The sequence below is a fragment of the Hyperolius riggenbachi genome, chromosome 4, assembly GCF_040937935.1.
Source record: "Hyperolius riggenbachi isolate aHypRig1 chromosome 4, aHypRig1.pri, whole genome shotgun sequence".
Lineage (NCBI taxonomy): Eukaryota > Metazoa > Chordata > Amphibia > Anura > Hyperoliidae > Hyperolius > Hyperolius riggenbachi.
In genome coordinates this window covers 187,910,356-187,926,427 of record NC_090649.1, presented here as the reverse complement: position 1 = coordinate 187,926,427, position 16,072 = coordinate 187,910,356, and the positions used below count along the sequence as shown (strand labels likewise).

Here is a 16,072-nt window from a genome sequence, read left to right as displayed (position 1 = left end):
GCCTAAAATTCACATCTTTTTTTAACACTGCCTGAACATAAGACATCTGCCCTTATTAGCATCTAAGGAGAGGATTTTATTTGGCCCGTATTTGATCATGCTAGGCAGTAGTAGCAGGGGTGAGCTAAATCCACTCAGGCTAGAGCACCCATGACCAGGGGCGTTTCTAGGGTCCCTGGAGATCAGTGGCACCTGTGGGCACCAGGAGGGGAGGTACATGCGTCGCCGCGGCAAAAAATGGGCGTGGCCATGCGGTGAGTGGGCGTGGCCATGGGTGGGGCCAAATGTACATGAACTTAGCAGCGGTGTAAGCTACGGATAACGGGCCTGCCCATCGAAATATTGGACGGAGCCCCCTGTCCTTTATTTCGATCATTTACAATCAGTATAGGCATAGATCAAAGATGTATACGCACATACAATTTTGATTGGTCAATCACTGACCCCCAATTTCCCACCCCCGTGCAGTAAGTGGGCCAACAGACAATGAATTTTATGAACAGAGCTAAAATTGGCTAATCAAAATTGTATGTGTGTACCAGGCTTTACAGCTAATACTGTACATACTGAAAGTAGCAGGGATCAGCATACAATACAGCTGGTTTACAATCAATAAAGGCACAGAGTAACACCTTACACTGTACACACTGGAGGTAAATCAGCACACAGTGCAAGCACTAGAGAACAGCGTATACTGTACATACTGTAGGCAGCAGAATTCAGCACACTGCAGCTAGCGTGCCAAAAATATGACGATCACGTTGTGTGGCGTGCTTATCGCGCCGCACCAAAAAATGGGTGGGCCATGGACCAGAATATAGGTGTGGTAACGGGTGGAGACAAATTTACATGAACCTAGCAATGGTGGGACATCAGATTAGGACAGTGGTGGCGAACCTTTTGGAGGCCGAGTGCCCAAACTGCAACCCAAAAGTCACTTACCGGTATCTATCGCAAAGTGGCAACAGCAATTTAAACTAAATACTGTACAAACGTTTTAACTCATACATGAACATTATGGAAAATCCAAGTTGAAAATAAACTGTGAAGATAAACAATTTCATCCATCCTACTCCTGAAAAATGTATTCAATTTTTTAGAACCTCCCAGTTTTATTTTCTGTTTTAAAACGCTAAAAAAGTAGGTTTAATGCTATTGTCTCATATGATAAGGATTCAGCTTTTCCCATAGTCTCGCAGTTAGCAATCATGTGACCCCCAACAAGACATATTCAGCAATCATGAGGCCCCCAACAAATCAGGAGGCCCCCAACAAGACAAATTCAGCAATCATGAGGCCTCCAACAAATCATGAGGCCCCCAACAAGACAAATTCAGCAATCATGAGGCCCCCAACAAGACAAATTCAGCAATCATGAGGCCCCCAACAAATCATGAGGCCCCCAACAAGACAAATTCAGCAATCATGAGGCCCCCAACAAATCATAAGGCTCCCAACAAGACACATTCAGCAGTCATGAGGCACATAAATAGACAGCATTTCACATAAATAGGCAGAATGCCCCCTTAATATGGTAGCCCCCCCAAGTTAGGTAGTGAGTGACAGGGACCCCCAGGTTAGCTAGTGAGTGACAGGCGCCTCCAGTTAGGTAGTGAGTGACAGGGACCCCGATAGTGAGTGACAGGGAGCACCTTTAGGTAGTGAGTGAGTGCCAGGGAGCCCCTTTAGGCAGTGAGTGAGTGCCAGGAAGCCCCTTTAGGCAGTGAGTGAGTGCCAGGAAGCCCCTTTAGGCAGTGAGTGAGTGCCAGGAAGCCCCTTTAGGCAGTGAGTGAGTGCCAGGGAGCCCCTTTAGACAGTGAGTGAGTGACAGGAAGCCCCTTTAGGCAGTGAGTGAGTGACAGGGAGCCCCTTTAGGCAGTGAGTGAGTGACAGGGAGCCCCTTTAGGCAGTGAGTGAGTGACAGGGAGCCCCTTTAGGCAGTGAGTGAGTGACAGGGAGCCCCTTTAGGGAGTGAGTGAGTGACAGGGAGCCCCTTTAGGGAGTGAGTGAGTGACAGGGAGGCCCTTTAGGGAGTGAGTGAGTGCCAGGGAGCCCCTTTAGTGAGTGAGTGCGTGCCAGGGAGCCCCTTTAGTGAGTGAGTGCGTGCCAGGGAGCCCCTTTAGTGAGTGAGTGCGTGCCAGGGAGCCCCTTTAGTGAGTGCGTGCCAGGGAGCCCCTTTAGGGAGTGGGTGCGTGCCAGGGAGCCCCTTTAGGGAGTGGGTGCGTGCCAGGGGAGCCCCTTTAGGGAGTGAGTGAGTGCCAGGGGAGCCCCTTTAGGGAGTGAGTGCCAGGGGAGCCCCTTTAGGGAGTGAGTGAGTGCCAGGGAGCCCCTTTAGGGAGTGAGTGAGTGACAGGGAGCCCCTTTAGGGAGTGAGTGAGTGACAGGGAGCCCCTTTGGGAGTGAGTGAGTGCCAGGGAGCCCCTTTAGGGAGTGAGTGCGTGCCAGGGAGCCCCTTTAGGGAGTGAGTGAGTGACAGGGAGCCCCTTTAGGGAGTGAGTGAGTGCCAGGGAGCCCCTTTAGGGAGTGAGTGAGTGCCAGGGAGCCCCTTTAGGGAGTGAGTGAGTGCCAGGGAGCCCCTTTAGGGAGTGAGTGCGTGCCAGGGAGCCCCTTTAGGGAGTGAGTGCGTGCCAGGGAGCCCCTTTAGGGAGTGAGTGCGTGCCAGGGAGCCCCTTTAGGGAGTGAGTGAGTGAGTGAGTGACAGGGAGGCCCCCTCTCTAGCCGCCGCCGCTCCCCCCCCTACCTCTCAGCAGACCTCAGGATCAGCGGCGACCCGACCAGATGTACGAGCGGGCGCTGGACGCACCCGCTCGATATGCGGAAGTGATGTCACTTCCGCATATCAGTGCGGGCGCTGGGTCCTAGCGCCCGCACGATTGGTCGCCGGCTCGCCGCCTGATCCTGAGGTCTGAGACGCGGCGGCGGCGGCTGGAGGGAGCCGCTGACAGAGGGGGCAGCGGCGGCCGGGAGATCCGTGGCACCCCAGGAAAGATTGGGGGCACGTGCCCCCCTAAAACAGGGCTAGCGACGCCCCTGCCCATGACAGAGAACACATTGGAACTCAGGATTCCCATGTTCTCATAGCTGGTCATGCCCCATTAATCTTTACAAACAATGAACAATATTTGAGTCTAATGCTGGATCCACACGGTGCATTCGCGCACTCGATTTCCCGCTCGATTCGTTTATTTCCGACATGTCCGATTTGGATTTCGATGGATCGTTAGGTCGATTCGCATGCAAAGTATGCCGAATCGACCTAACGATCCATCGAAATCCAAATCGGACATGTTGGAAATAAACGAATCGACGGGAATCGAGCGGGAAATCGAGTGCGCGAACGCACCGTGTGGATCCAGCATAAAGGACGGCTGAAGCAGTTCAGTTAGAAGATAACGTTTTCAATTTCTGCAGTATTCTGGTTTTCAAGTTACCACTGAGCCTGATCAGTCATAAGATATGTTGCTAATGCTGTTTACCAAGATGTTTATCTTCTAAATATCAAAACCACAGAGTTGCTACTGTGAACTCTCACAGACCAATCATGAGAGTGGTGACTCTTCTAGCAGTACAGAAGGCGTAATGTGTGACATTTCTGCACTGTGAAGCCAGTATAGCACACAAGAGCTAACTTGCAAGGCCCCTTAGTAGCAAAGTGATACTGGATGAAGGCACACATCCTCTAACCCTGGCTTCACACTTCTCTGTTTATGGCAGAAATTGAGCAACAGGCATGAAATCTCAAGTGTGCATTTCTCAATTCTCTGGTTCTGTAATGGTTTCAGTTGAGTTTTGCAAACCATTAACATAGCAGTGCTGATAAGAGCTCTTATTACTGACATAAAGTCACCACTTTAGATTTCAGACGGTCACATGTCACAGTTTCCCAGTCACATGCAAGTTTACTGTAATGAGAACTAAACAGCTGAGAAATAAAAGGCACAAAATTTCAAGAAAAGACCGCCCCATTAGTATCTGTATCAATTCATTGAAAATCCTTATGTGTATTTAAATAAAATTAAAGGAATTCTATCTTACACACATATCCCATAATTCTTAACAAAGCAGTGAAAAGTGAGTGCTATGCACTGAGGATAGCAGAATGACATGGATTTCTGCAAGTGTTCATAGCGTATGGCTGAGTGTGTAAGTGTGTGAGGGTAAGGAGAGGGTGGGGTTACTTATGGGGGATGCGTATTAAAAGGGGGTAAATGCTGTTTGCACATGAGAGGATAAGAAACTATTGGAAGACCTCCTGTTGGGTTTCTACAAATAGAGGGTTGTGCATGAAAGAGGGAACCTACTGCACATGGAGGAGGCCTCTCATGAAAGAGGACTGCTGCAAGTGGGTGTGGCTCATTCAGAAGGGTACCTGCTACACATGAGGGGCTGCACATGGAATGGCACCTAAGGTGTACATGGATGGTGGGGTATGATGCATATGTGCGTGGTGGAAGGATTTTTCTAGCATCTGTGGGTACCCAATGAACTGTACTAAAATGCTATTTTACCATAATATTGGGGGCGGGTAGACAGGATAGTAAAAACTCAAAAAGCCCTTACCAATATAAATTGTGCTTATATGCTGCCCACAGAGAGAACCATGCACCAAACACACACACACACACACCACTGCTGTGACAGCAGGGAGTTACAGAATTCCTCTTTATTATGCAGCATGTATTTTGAAGAAAAGTATGTATACCAGTTTGAGTGATAAGTGACACAGAAAGTCACAGATCTGCTTTCATGAATTATGGTACAATTTTACCAGCTATGCAGCATGGCTGGGATGTATGAATCACAGAACTGGATCCTGACAGCATTACAAAAGGAGTTGGTAAAACAGAATACGGTACAAATACATCTATTGTGGATGTCATTTGGCAGACTTAAACAATCAACATTTGAAAACCATAATTATAAAAATGATTGTTTAGTAAGCCCATGCTATGCCTAAATCATTTGAATTAAAATAATAAAAACTAGTGTTAGGGCACATTTTCCACAAAGTTGCACCTGTGCTGATGGGAATTGGTATCCCTTGGCTGTGCCAGGAAATGCTGTGGGGATTCAATGCATGCTGCAGAGAACTGCAGCATGCGTCATTTTTTTTACCCACAGGTGATTCGAATGTTTGATCTCACATCCAAAATTGTGTGTGGAAAAAGTCAGCAATTCACAGCTAGTGGAAATAGGCCCTTAGCATTTACAGACAACATATATAATGGATAGCTTAATTATCTGTTATGATAACAGCCTTATCTGTTACTGAGTGCATGTGACTATGTAACTATGTGACAATCTGCACATGATTCTAGGCCCTAACCGGGCAGTGTCATAAATATGATCATCAGTATCACAGTGCCTGACTGTGCTAGAGGCTGAAGGGCAATCCTTCACTTCACTGTGGCAGTCACGTGGACCGCATGCAGTTCTACCACTGAACAACAACTAACAGATGGTGACTTGTCACAGGTAATGCCTGCCTGTGATGTGAGCTAAATAAAGCCTGGTACACACCTGCAATTTTGATTGGCCAGTCACTGACCAATTTTATTGCCTCCATGTAGTAGGATGGCCAATGGATTTTGAATACTATAAACAGATTGTGTAGGTAAACTCTCATTCTACAGGGAGGTTGTAAAATTGGTCAGTGATAGGCCAATCAAAATTGAAGGTGTGTACCAGGCTTCAGAGTCCTTTAGACTTCCATCAGTTTACAGAAGGAGCTTCTGCAAAATGGGTGTGCTTACCAGAAGATGGACCTGCTGTCAGTTTCAGGATCCAGCACAACCAAGGTGTAATGTCACTGACTTATCACCAAACACTTCTGGGAAAATGGCGGTGTGGCCCTGTTGGAGACAGCTTGGATAAATCCAGCAACAGTGTCCCCAGACTTAGTTGGCTTTGATAGCCACGTTCATGAATAGATTCTCTTGTGGGGAAGAAATAAGAGTAGCAGGGTAAATCGCATCATTGAAGAGAAGTTTGCATTCTGTACGGTGAGAAAGACAGAGAGATGCTGACTTACTGTAGCTGAACCAAATTAAAACTGGAATATCCAAGAAACTTTTATACTTGTATACAAAAAGTCATCATTCACTGAAATATAAGATTTTCAGCCTACAGGTGAATAGAGATACCTGGAATAACTGCTCTGCTTATGGAAATAAAAGTGTTTTTACTTTCCTTACAGTGAAATATTTATAGAACCGTAAAACCTATTGGACCACTGTTTCAGATACTGACACATGTCAATTTTGCTTATATTTCTTGCAGGACAGCAAAGTCTATTTCATTGATGAAGTCTCTGTGAATTTCACTTGGGAAGGATTAGGTATAACTCTATGCATAACAAATACCATTGTATAACTGTGTGTGGTGTGTTAAGTAATACTGGAAGGACATGACACATAATTTTCCAAATTGATTTTTCTGTACAGTATATAAAGAGTAAGATAATGTAAAATTATTTTTAGATTTGAAAGAATAATTGGCTTCTTTAATGATGGTTTGTAGGATTACTTTTTCTAAATGTGCATCATAACATAGATCAGTGGTTCTCAAATTCTTCTAGATGAGGGCACCTTTGCTAACTTTTTGCCAAGGCACCAGCTGGCAAAAATAACTACCAAATGCTTAGTCACCATATTAAGCATCTAATGTTTTCAGGCAGTGTCCCCCGTAAGTAACACAGCATCTTGTGCTGTGTAATGAGGTCATGTGGATATATCGGTTGAATGCTATGTATCCGCTTGGCCTCAATCCAGAGCTGGATTTGTGCCCGTCTTTAAGATTGTCAGCATATAAATACTGTAATGGGAGCCTCTTTGCAGAATGTGTGGCGGTTGCATGATAAATGAGGTACAAGCACCACTATGAACAAATTAATGTGGATGGGCAATATTCCTTTCCTAATATGTAGAGATATGAAGTACCGTAGGTTATCAACGTAATGTCTACCTGGCTAAAAAGAATACAAATGTATAATTGCTTCAGAAAAACTCTTTAATGTTTGTTGAAAAACATACAAGTGATACGTTAGCATTGAAAAACTGTGGCCCCTTTATGAAGTTGCAAGATGAGGAGCGCTGACTTAAGAGTCATGGAGAGAGGGCTAGCCACCCACCCTAAAGAAACACCTGGTGAAAGGCGTGGAATGCGCTGGTGGCCACACTCCATACAACTAATCTGTTGCATGCATGCACGCTTTGCTAGCAGCGCTCACCACAAGGCAATACACAATAAGGCATCCCCTGTCTTTGCATGTCTAGAGATCTTTGATCTTAGTGGAAATACTCCCATCAGTAAAGGACATCACCAGGAGCCTATGGAAAATGACCCAGGGGCAATGAGTTTAATGACCCTGCCAGACTGACTCTCATATCAGCTGATTGGCTGCCGGCACTAAGTTAGGACTGTACATACAACAAATGCGTGAAGTGAGGAGGTCTGACCGCACTCTCTGGCTTGTTCCCAAAGAAACGAATGGAGCGCGCAGACCACGTATCCCGGTTATCACAGGATCTTCTTTAGCAATCAATTTGTAGAGATCTGCACAGCTTCAATATTAATCTCAGTTGACTGAACGCTTAAAAAGACATACAATTAAAAAGAACTGTGGGGCAAGGCAGTCAGCTGTTTCAGGCTCCCGCCTTTCTTCAAGTTGCCCAGTTCTGAGGAAAAATCCACACAAATATGTGTGTGTGTGTGTGTGTGTGTGTGTGTGTGTGTGTGTGTGCGTGCGTGCGTGCGTGCGTGCGTGCGTGCGTGCGCGTGTGTGTGTTTCCTCAGAACTGGGCAACTTGTAGAAAGGCGCGGGAGCCTGAAGCAGTGGACTGTCTTGCCCCACAGTCCTTTTTAATTGTATGAAGTGAGGAGGTCTGCATATAGTGATATATAAAGCAGCAGCTATGTCCCTACACTGGCAGGTCTGTGCACGTTATCTTGCAATATATAAACTTGAGATGAACAGTTTGTTACTTCCATTATTTCTAGAGCACTATTTACATACCGTAGTTACATAGTTTGGTTGAAAAAAGACATTCATCCATCAAGTCCAACCAGAAAAAAAAGGAGGACTACTATACTCCAGAGATACATTGAACTATGCCTATGAATGCAAATGCACTATTATTTATTACTTATTTATTTATTGTATTTACTATTGAACTATGGTTGAATGCAAAGATAAATGTGCAGAGAGGGGGTTTGAGTGGATGGTATTTGCTGTGCCAGCAGGTACCGCTAAGTGCTTTAGGAGCTCCACATTATACTTTTAAATGTATCTTGAACTTTAAGATCATGATACTTCATAACAGTTTTTTTCTATTTTTTTTATTGAATGGCTATATTTGAATGGCTTAGTTCCAAGTTGCGTCCAGTTTTCAGTATAAGCCATCAAATTAACCCCCTTTTTGCCCTGTCGGTGATAAAAAAAATCCATTAATAAATTTCTCCACCATGCCCCCCTCTGTAATGAGGACTACTACAATTAACCACTATAATAGGGAGCAGTAAACTTGGGGCACTATAACAGAGGAGAGCAGTGGTTGTACTAAAATGGAGGGAGGCAAATGTAATGGGCAGAAGCATAGTCCCTCACTGGTGCAGAATGTTTTATTATTTTTTGTTTGTTTTTGTGTTCTAGGATTTTTTTTAGCTTTTTGTCTATAAAATTGGAGAAACTAGACTGCGAACCTTGGAATACTTTTCTATACCTGTTCTGCTAATGATCCATTCTACCACCATCAGGACTATAATGCTATAATAAATGCTTGTATGACATCAACACTACCTCACTGAAGTACCAAAACCTTGAGCTTGAGTTGTAGCAACTTGATGATTGACAATGAAGAGACTGTCACACCTGCGTGTCCTTACGCTTGCATCCCTGTTCCTCCAGCTATACTTACAATATGATGCTGCTCCCATGACTACATTTGCTATGACACTGATCTCCATCCATATAAACATTTATTAATGTGTCTGCATCTGCAACATTTTGTCATTTGAGGTAATCAGAAGTTTTCATTTGTTTTCAGGAATATATCATGGTATAGCTAAAAAACAGAATTTGCTGCGTACAGACACTGGTTACTCTGTAAAGTGCACAAACACACCAGCAGTAAACCTGGCCGATGACTTACAGCTTACACTGGCAGCGGTAAAACTTCAGGCCTTTGACATTCATAATGGGACTCTAAGCAAAGGTAAGCATTTAGCCCATACAGCAATTATGTGTGAATTTAACACTTTAGCAGCCAATTTATTTAGAGGCTTGCAAGTGCTCCAGGCCAATTTAGTTAGCACATTTTTTTATTTCTTATTTGTTAGATTTCCTTGTTTCTAATTCGTACTGCTGTAATGTATATTTATGGCCACTTGTCACTAGGGGGCAGTGTGGGATAGTAACAGAGGACTTCTGCTTTCAGTTTCTATAGTTTCTGGTAGTAGAGAGAGAGATCAAAGCATTCCAAGAATTTACAGCACAACGAGTCCTGCCGACTGAGGTCAAAAGCAGTGCACTTATCTCAAACGAGATACCTCTATTGAGGACGCTAATGGGTTAACTGTGGAAATCGGCTCAGTTTTACCACCTGCATTTTTTTTCTTTGCATTGGTCATCTTGGGATTTATTACTGAAATACCATCCAGGGTCTATTTACATAAGAAGTACACTCTGAACTATTTAGAATGATGCACAGTACCTGAGTGCATAATATCTACTAGCGTGGGAGTACAGGGATTTGGTTATATCTGCTCTCTAAATATACAGATTAATATTATTGTTATTATTATTAGTAGGGATTTAAGTGGAGTTGTCACATTTTCTAAAGCATCTACACATCTAATGTCCTGACAAGCATTGCATGACTAATTTACCATAACAAGACAAAATTGCTTTGTCAGAAAATCTAATAAAATGATCTTGCTTTAAAAAGATAATGAACGGTTCTATATCCGTATTTCAGTTCCTTTTAAAACCTTATTACAGAGAACCTTTGGAGCGTTGTCTTTCCTCTTTCATTGATGTGCTCATTATGGGACAATCCCATCAGTACATTTTCGAGATTGAATGTCAGGTGCTTTGTGACTTCCTCGTGTTAGTTTAGTGACCCAGAATAATGCTTGCAGTGATAACTATCGGTATATGCATTCTCTAACCACGTACATACTTTTACTGCATCTAGAAACTTACTGTTTGCTTATTGAGAGACTAATCTAATACCAGTGTAGCGTCCTCATAGTTTTACTGCATCAATTGTATTACCTGTTTACAACATCAGATTTACAGGGTACTGCGTTATATTTTGCAGCAGGCCTGTTTTGCTAGAATAACGGTAAATTGGTTTGCAGTGGGGGGTCCTCTTTTTAAGTACAAGGACAGTAAGTTTTAGCAAAAGACAAGGCAGATTTTTTTTTATTTCAATAACTGCATAACACTATTACAGCCATCCAAACTGTATGTGAAAATTTAGGCTTGCTGAGAGTCATTATTGGCACGGGGGTAATGGTCTGGGGTACTGGCCTGCCCCGCGGTCTCTGCTCGGACAAAACAATGACTGGGTCTATCAACTGTTGCTTTGCTACATACTGTAGTAGCACACAGGGCCGGATTTACAGCTCAGGAGCCTGTAGGCACATACGCTCCGGCGCCCTAAACTCCGCCCCATAACAGGCCACACCCATAATGTCACGCCCCCTTTTCTTAATAAAACCACACAAGTAATACAAATATTACCAAAGACAAGTACCAACAATACCCAGATACCAACAATGCGCAGATATTACCAACGACTAAGGGAATTTACCAATTTTAGGCTATTACTAGGAGGAGATAGTGGCGGTAGGTGGATGGGGGAGCACAGCAGGTAGGTATAAAGGGCACAGAGAGTAGTCAGTTGGAGTAGGTAGGTGGGAGAATGCAGTAGGTAGGTATATAGAGCAAAGCGTAGTCAGTGGGGGTAGGTAGGTGGGAGAGCACAGCAATTGGGTATAAACAGCACAGAGAGGGGTCAGTGGGGGTAGGTAGGTGGAAGGATGCGGAAGGTAGGTGTAGAGAGCAGTAAGTCAGGGTAGGAAAGTAGGTAGGTGGGAGGTTAGAGCAGGTAGAGGAGGGAAGTCAGCGAACGGACTTGAACTCAGAACTTCCTCTGTGCTCTAAAAGATACAGAACACAGAACAGCATAATAACCTTTAAAAAATAACTGTTTTGTTACAGCTGATACAAATCCTAAAATACATCACCAGTGTTTCTACTTCCTGCTTTCATGGAAGCAGATATTTTGTTAACATCCTGTGCTTACTAATGAGTTTATCTGCCGTGGCAGTCAGGTGGAACAGGGGAGAGATACAAATTACAAATTTGTGATTAGACACAGATAATGGGGAATTACACAGGCTTAACTCTAAATACATACAGCGGTTTCCCTTCTGTCCTGTGTAAGAGATCAAGTACTGAGAGGGTATTAGACAGGCTACACCCTCTACTTACATACAGGCTGCATTTCTCTGTCCTGGGCAAGAGTTCAGGTCCACTTTATTTCGGCAGCGGCTCCCCCAGGTGTCAGAGTGGAAGAGGGGCTCCAGGTGGAGGTGGGGGACTGTCAGTAAGTCCTTCTTCTGCCCAATATCCCGAGCGGCTGAGAGAGACTTGGGGGGGGGGGGGGAAGAAGTACTCGGGTGGTGGAGAAGCACTCGGGTTGTCAGTGGCAGTAGGGGCCAGAGGGAGAGACTCGTTTCAATGGACGCTCCATGCGGACGTGCAGTGTTGACGTCACTCAGCTGCGCCCCCTGCATCCTCTCCATGGTCAAGCGTTGTAACCATGGAGAAGACGCAGGGGGCGCTGCTGGGTGCTGTAAACACTGGACGCATGGAGCAGGAGAGCAGAAGGATGGACAGAAAGTCGGCGGGCGGAGCTCTTTGCCTACCTGCGCTCCTGCTGGATTATTCCTTCTCTTCCTTCCATCATGGCTCTGGGCATACCAGCGCAACCAGACAGGCTAATTTCGTTGGTAAGGGAGTCCAGTCCCTCCGCATTTTCTTGTCCGCCCACGTGGTTTGCGACTCCAGCAACAGAGAGGAACAATCGCGCCCCCCCCGCTGCCTATGCACGCAGCCTGCTGTTCACTTGCAGCGCTGCGTGCAGGCATGAATAGGGCGGCCGGTGGGCGGGGAGAGCGGCACGTAATGACGGACTGTGTGTGTGTGTGTCACTAGCCGCCCGCCCCTCACTGTAGTTGCGGCCGCGGCTACCGGAACATGGTGCACAGAGGAGGCGGCGGGCGGCGCTGGTATTAGTGTTGCTTTTTTTTAGGTTTTTAATTTTAATGGGACATGATTTAACCCCGCCCTTTGCCCAATCAGGCGCCTGTAGGCACGTGCCTAGAGTGCCTTATGGTAAATCCGGCCCTGGTAGCACATATCATACTCTGGGGTACCCACAAGACACAGAGGGCCATATGCAATTCAGTTTTTCACAAATACTCAAAATAATTTTTACAGTACTTTTTCACCCACTTTTTGATACTTTTTCAACTGAAAATTGCTAAAAAGTTAATCTAAATTGAAGATGAAAAATTTTCTCCCAGGTGATATTTTTACAGCTTGTAAAACACCAGCAAGCAAATAAATCCTCAAAACAATTTTGACAGTACTTTTTCACCTTCTTTTTGGTACTTTTTCCAATGCAAAGTGCTAAAAAGTTATTTTAAATGTGAGATGAAAAATTATCTGCTAGGAGAAAAAGTTAATTGCATATGGGCCACGTATTGTACACTACCCCCCAGACGGCTTTTGTATTCTGCTGATACCATATCATTGTGATTATAGGGAACATTTTGGGACGCTGGAATAGAATATAAATGTGCTTTTTAGTATTCTTATTTCAAATACACTCTGATTGCCTTATGCATTTAAAGCAGACATAAAATCTGGGTAACTGTCTATGCACTTCTAGTAAAACTACATCTACATACATTTGTTTTTAAAATATACACAATCAATTACATTTAAAATTACCTGTTTACCTCCCCACTCCAAAAAAATCCCAAATAAAATGTTTAATTAAAAAAAAGCATTTAAAACAAACAAAACAACAACATAAATAGTTACCTAAGGATCTGAACTTTTTTAATATGCATGTCAAGAGAGTATATTACTATGATTTTTTTAACTTATAAGCTATGATAAGCAATAGTGATGGACGCAAATTGAAAAAAATGCACCTTCATTTCCAAATAAAATATTGATGCCATACATTTAAATGGTGTAATAACCGGGACAAATGGGCAAATAAAATACTTGGGTTTTAATTATGGTAGCATGTATTATTTTAAAGCTATAATGTCTGACAATTGAGAAATTATGAATTTTGTTCCATTTTTTTCTTAATATTCTGTTAAAATGCATTTAGAAAAAAATAATTCTTAGCAAAATGTACCACCCAAAGAAAGCCTGATTGGTGGTGGAAAAAACAAGATATAGATCAATTCATTGTGATAAAATTATTGGAGAATGAATGGGAGCTGACAGTTGCTCAGATGCATAAGGAGAAACGACACTGAAGGCTGAAGTGGTTAATACAGATAGATGCAAAAGAATTATTTTCAGAAATAAATGTCTTCATTTAGATCTGCTCTGGGCACTGCATTTCATCTGCACATCTCTGCTGTGACTTTACTTGCAGAAACAGTCTGTTCTGCAGACAGAAACAAATTGTTAATTCCTGTGGGTGTGTCCTTGGCGGTTGTGGGGTTCATACTTATTATCCTTCTCGTGTTCCTGCTCACAAGAAGAAGGCGGACCTCAGGATATGAACGAATATGAGGTCCTCACGCTCACGTTAGACTTCATCATTCTACCTCCGTTTTTTTGCAGCCTTTTAACTGCTGAAAGAAAAACAGCCTCCAGATTATTTTTGATATGTAATTCTCTAACTCATGTAACATATTAATTCTGATTTCCTAAATTGACACAATAAAAGCCAATTATTTTCTCTATACTGAAGACCCTTTATTTATAGAGAGTCATTCAACTACTAGAACCAATTTCAGTAATCAAATAGACTGCAATGTGCCATTTCAGAACTGTATAGTCCAGAGGTTCTCACAAAATGGTGCATGGACTGTTGGCTGCCCATAGGATGGACAACATTTATTTTACATTGAAATCAATCAAGACCTAGCTATTGCCAATGATGTTGGCAGTAGTCAGGTCTCCCCCACAGTCAGCTTGTGGCACTCTGACACTGTTTTCCACCTCCCCTGTTAGGGCCCTTTCACACAGTGTAAGCTGCATTGCAATTTTATCACAATGGAGCCGTAAAGTCGCATCACGCAGTATGCTTGTGGTGCATACAGTGAGGCTTACAGTACAATAAAAGCATGCCTCACTCCCCTGTAAATTCATATGTTACCCTGTTAACACACAGTATGCTGTGTGTTACTGCGTCGGAAACAGCCACACTGCACTTGATGTAAAAGCCCTATAGGAATATCACTGCTTCGTGTGGCGATGCAATGATATTGTTCTATGCAATGCAACATGTGTGAAAGGTCCCTTATACTTCAGTAAGTTGTTTACCCTTTAACAATTGACAGGAGCCCCCCAATGCACAATCAGCCAATCAATAAACACTGTACAGGTAGTCCCCGACTTACGAACGACCCACCGATATGAACGGCATGGATTCTGTGTTTCCATGGGAACAAGGAAAAAAAATTCAAATTGAACTTGTAGTTTTTGAGAAAATCGATTTTAAAAAATTCAAAGAAAAAATGGCTTTAAACTTATAAGCAGGTACAGAGGGCGAGGTGCCGCAGAAGGGGACACTGCTGGCACAGGGGGGCACAGAGGAGGTACAGGGGACAGAGATGGCACAGTGTTCCAACTTAAGAACAGATTCAGGTTAAGAGCGATCCTACAGTCCCTATCTCGTTCGTTACCCAGGGACTACCTGTATACAGTTGGTGTGAGTTAGCTGGCAAAGTATTACTACAAGTGACAAGCATTCAAATGCTCATGCTTGCTTGTCCTGCTTTGCTTGCTGCATTGTGTTGCTGCAGTGGACTGTGTCTATTTGCTGGGGGCACGGCTGGGATGCTATAAAGACTTGTAGATGCTCAACGTGCTATGGCTTCTGATTGGGACTGTGCTTAGCTGCAATGATATCAATGGATATTCTGCTGGGCTGCTACATTGACATGCCTATAATATGTGTGTGTTACCGGTAAGTTGGCCACTAACAATACAATTTGGTGACTGATTGTTTATCTCCTAATCAGTCAGATCAGATTGAAGTGATCGATCCGAAAATCGGATAGTGGCCACCTTTAGCCTTGTGAGCACTAACATCTGCCTCATGTGCATACGTGACTACAGGTCTGGGGATTCTGTACACAGTATTTATCGACTGGCTGATTGTGCATTAGTCTAGGGGGGCCCCTGTCAATTGTAATTTTATGTAGGTATAGGGAAATACCTACCTGAGAGGTATGTTTATAGTATAATAAGACTTTTTGTATTTTCACAATACCATTAGTTACATTAGTTACATTCTTCTCTCTTTCTTGAATCTACTTTAGAGCATATGTCTTAATGGGTTAAAGGGACAGCTTAACCACTTTGGGACTGGACTGTTATGGCCCCTTTAAGACCAGAGCTTGTGCCCTGGCTCACAGCAGTCACAGGGTCAGGAGCCAATGAAATTGCCTCCTGCCTGATATACGGAAGCTCTGCTGTCAGTGCCAGATACATAAAGTATATCAGAGATGCATTAAAGTAAATATTTGATACTTACCCAGGGCTTCCTCCAGCCCCAGAAGCAGGGGTGAGTCCCTTGCCGTCCTACCGTGGTCTGCCGTTCAGCCGTCATCAGCCCTGGTAACTGGCTCAGTCACATCAGTCAGGGTGTTCTGCACATGCATGGGAGTTTCACCCCAACTAATGTGACTTAACCATTTACTGGGGCTGATTGTGGCTGAACGGCAGACCATGGGAGGACGGCGAGGGACGCAGCAGTGCTTATGGTGCTGGAGGAAGCCCCGGGTAAGTATCAAATCTTTATTT

The 16,072-nt window shown here is 43.9% G+C and overlaps 1 protein-coding gene across 2 annotated transcripts in view; it reads left to right on the top strand.

Moving 5' to 3' along the window:
- The window catches only part of LAMP3 (lysosomal associated membrane protein 3), a 74,202-nt gene that overhangs the window by 39,906 nt on the left and 18,224 nt on the right, over positions 1 to 16,072 (top strand). Inside the window, exons 4-6 of one of the 2 annotated variants that reach the window (XM_068279309.1) lie at positions 6,280 to 6,337; positions 9,045 to 9,212; positions 13,692 to 14,004. In XM_068279309.1, the coding sequence (XP_068135410.1) occupies positions 6,280 to 6,337; positions 9,045 to 9,212; positions 13,692 to 13,831 (366 nt within the window). In that variant the 3' untranslated portion in view covers positions 13,832 to 14,004. Of the gene's footprint in view, positions 1 to 6,279; positions 6,338 to 9,044; positions 9,213 to 13,691; positions 14,005 to 16,072 lie in introns of those variants that run through there. The other variant, XM_068279310.1, reaches the window with a different exon arrangement.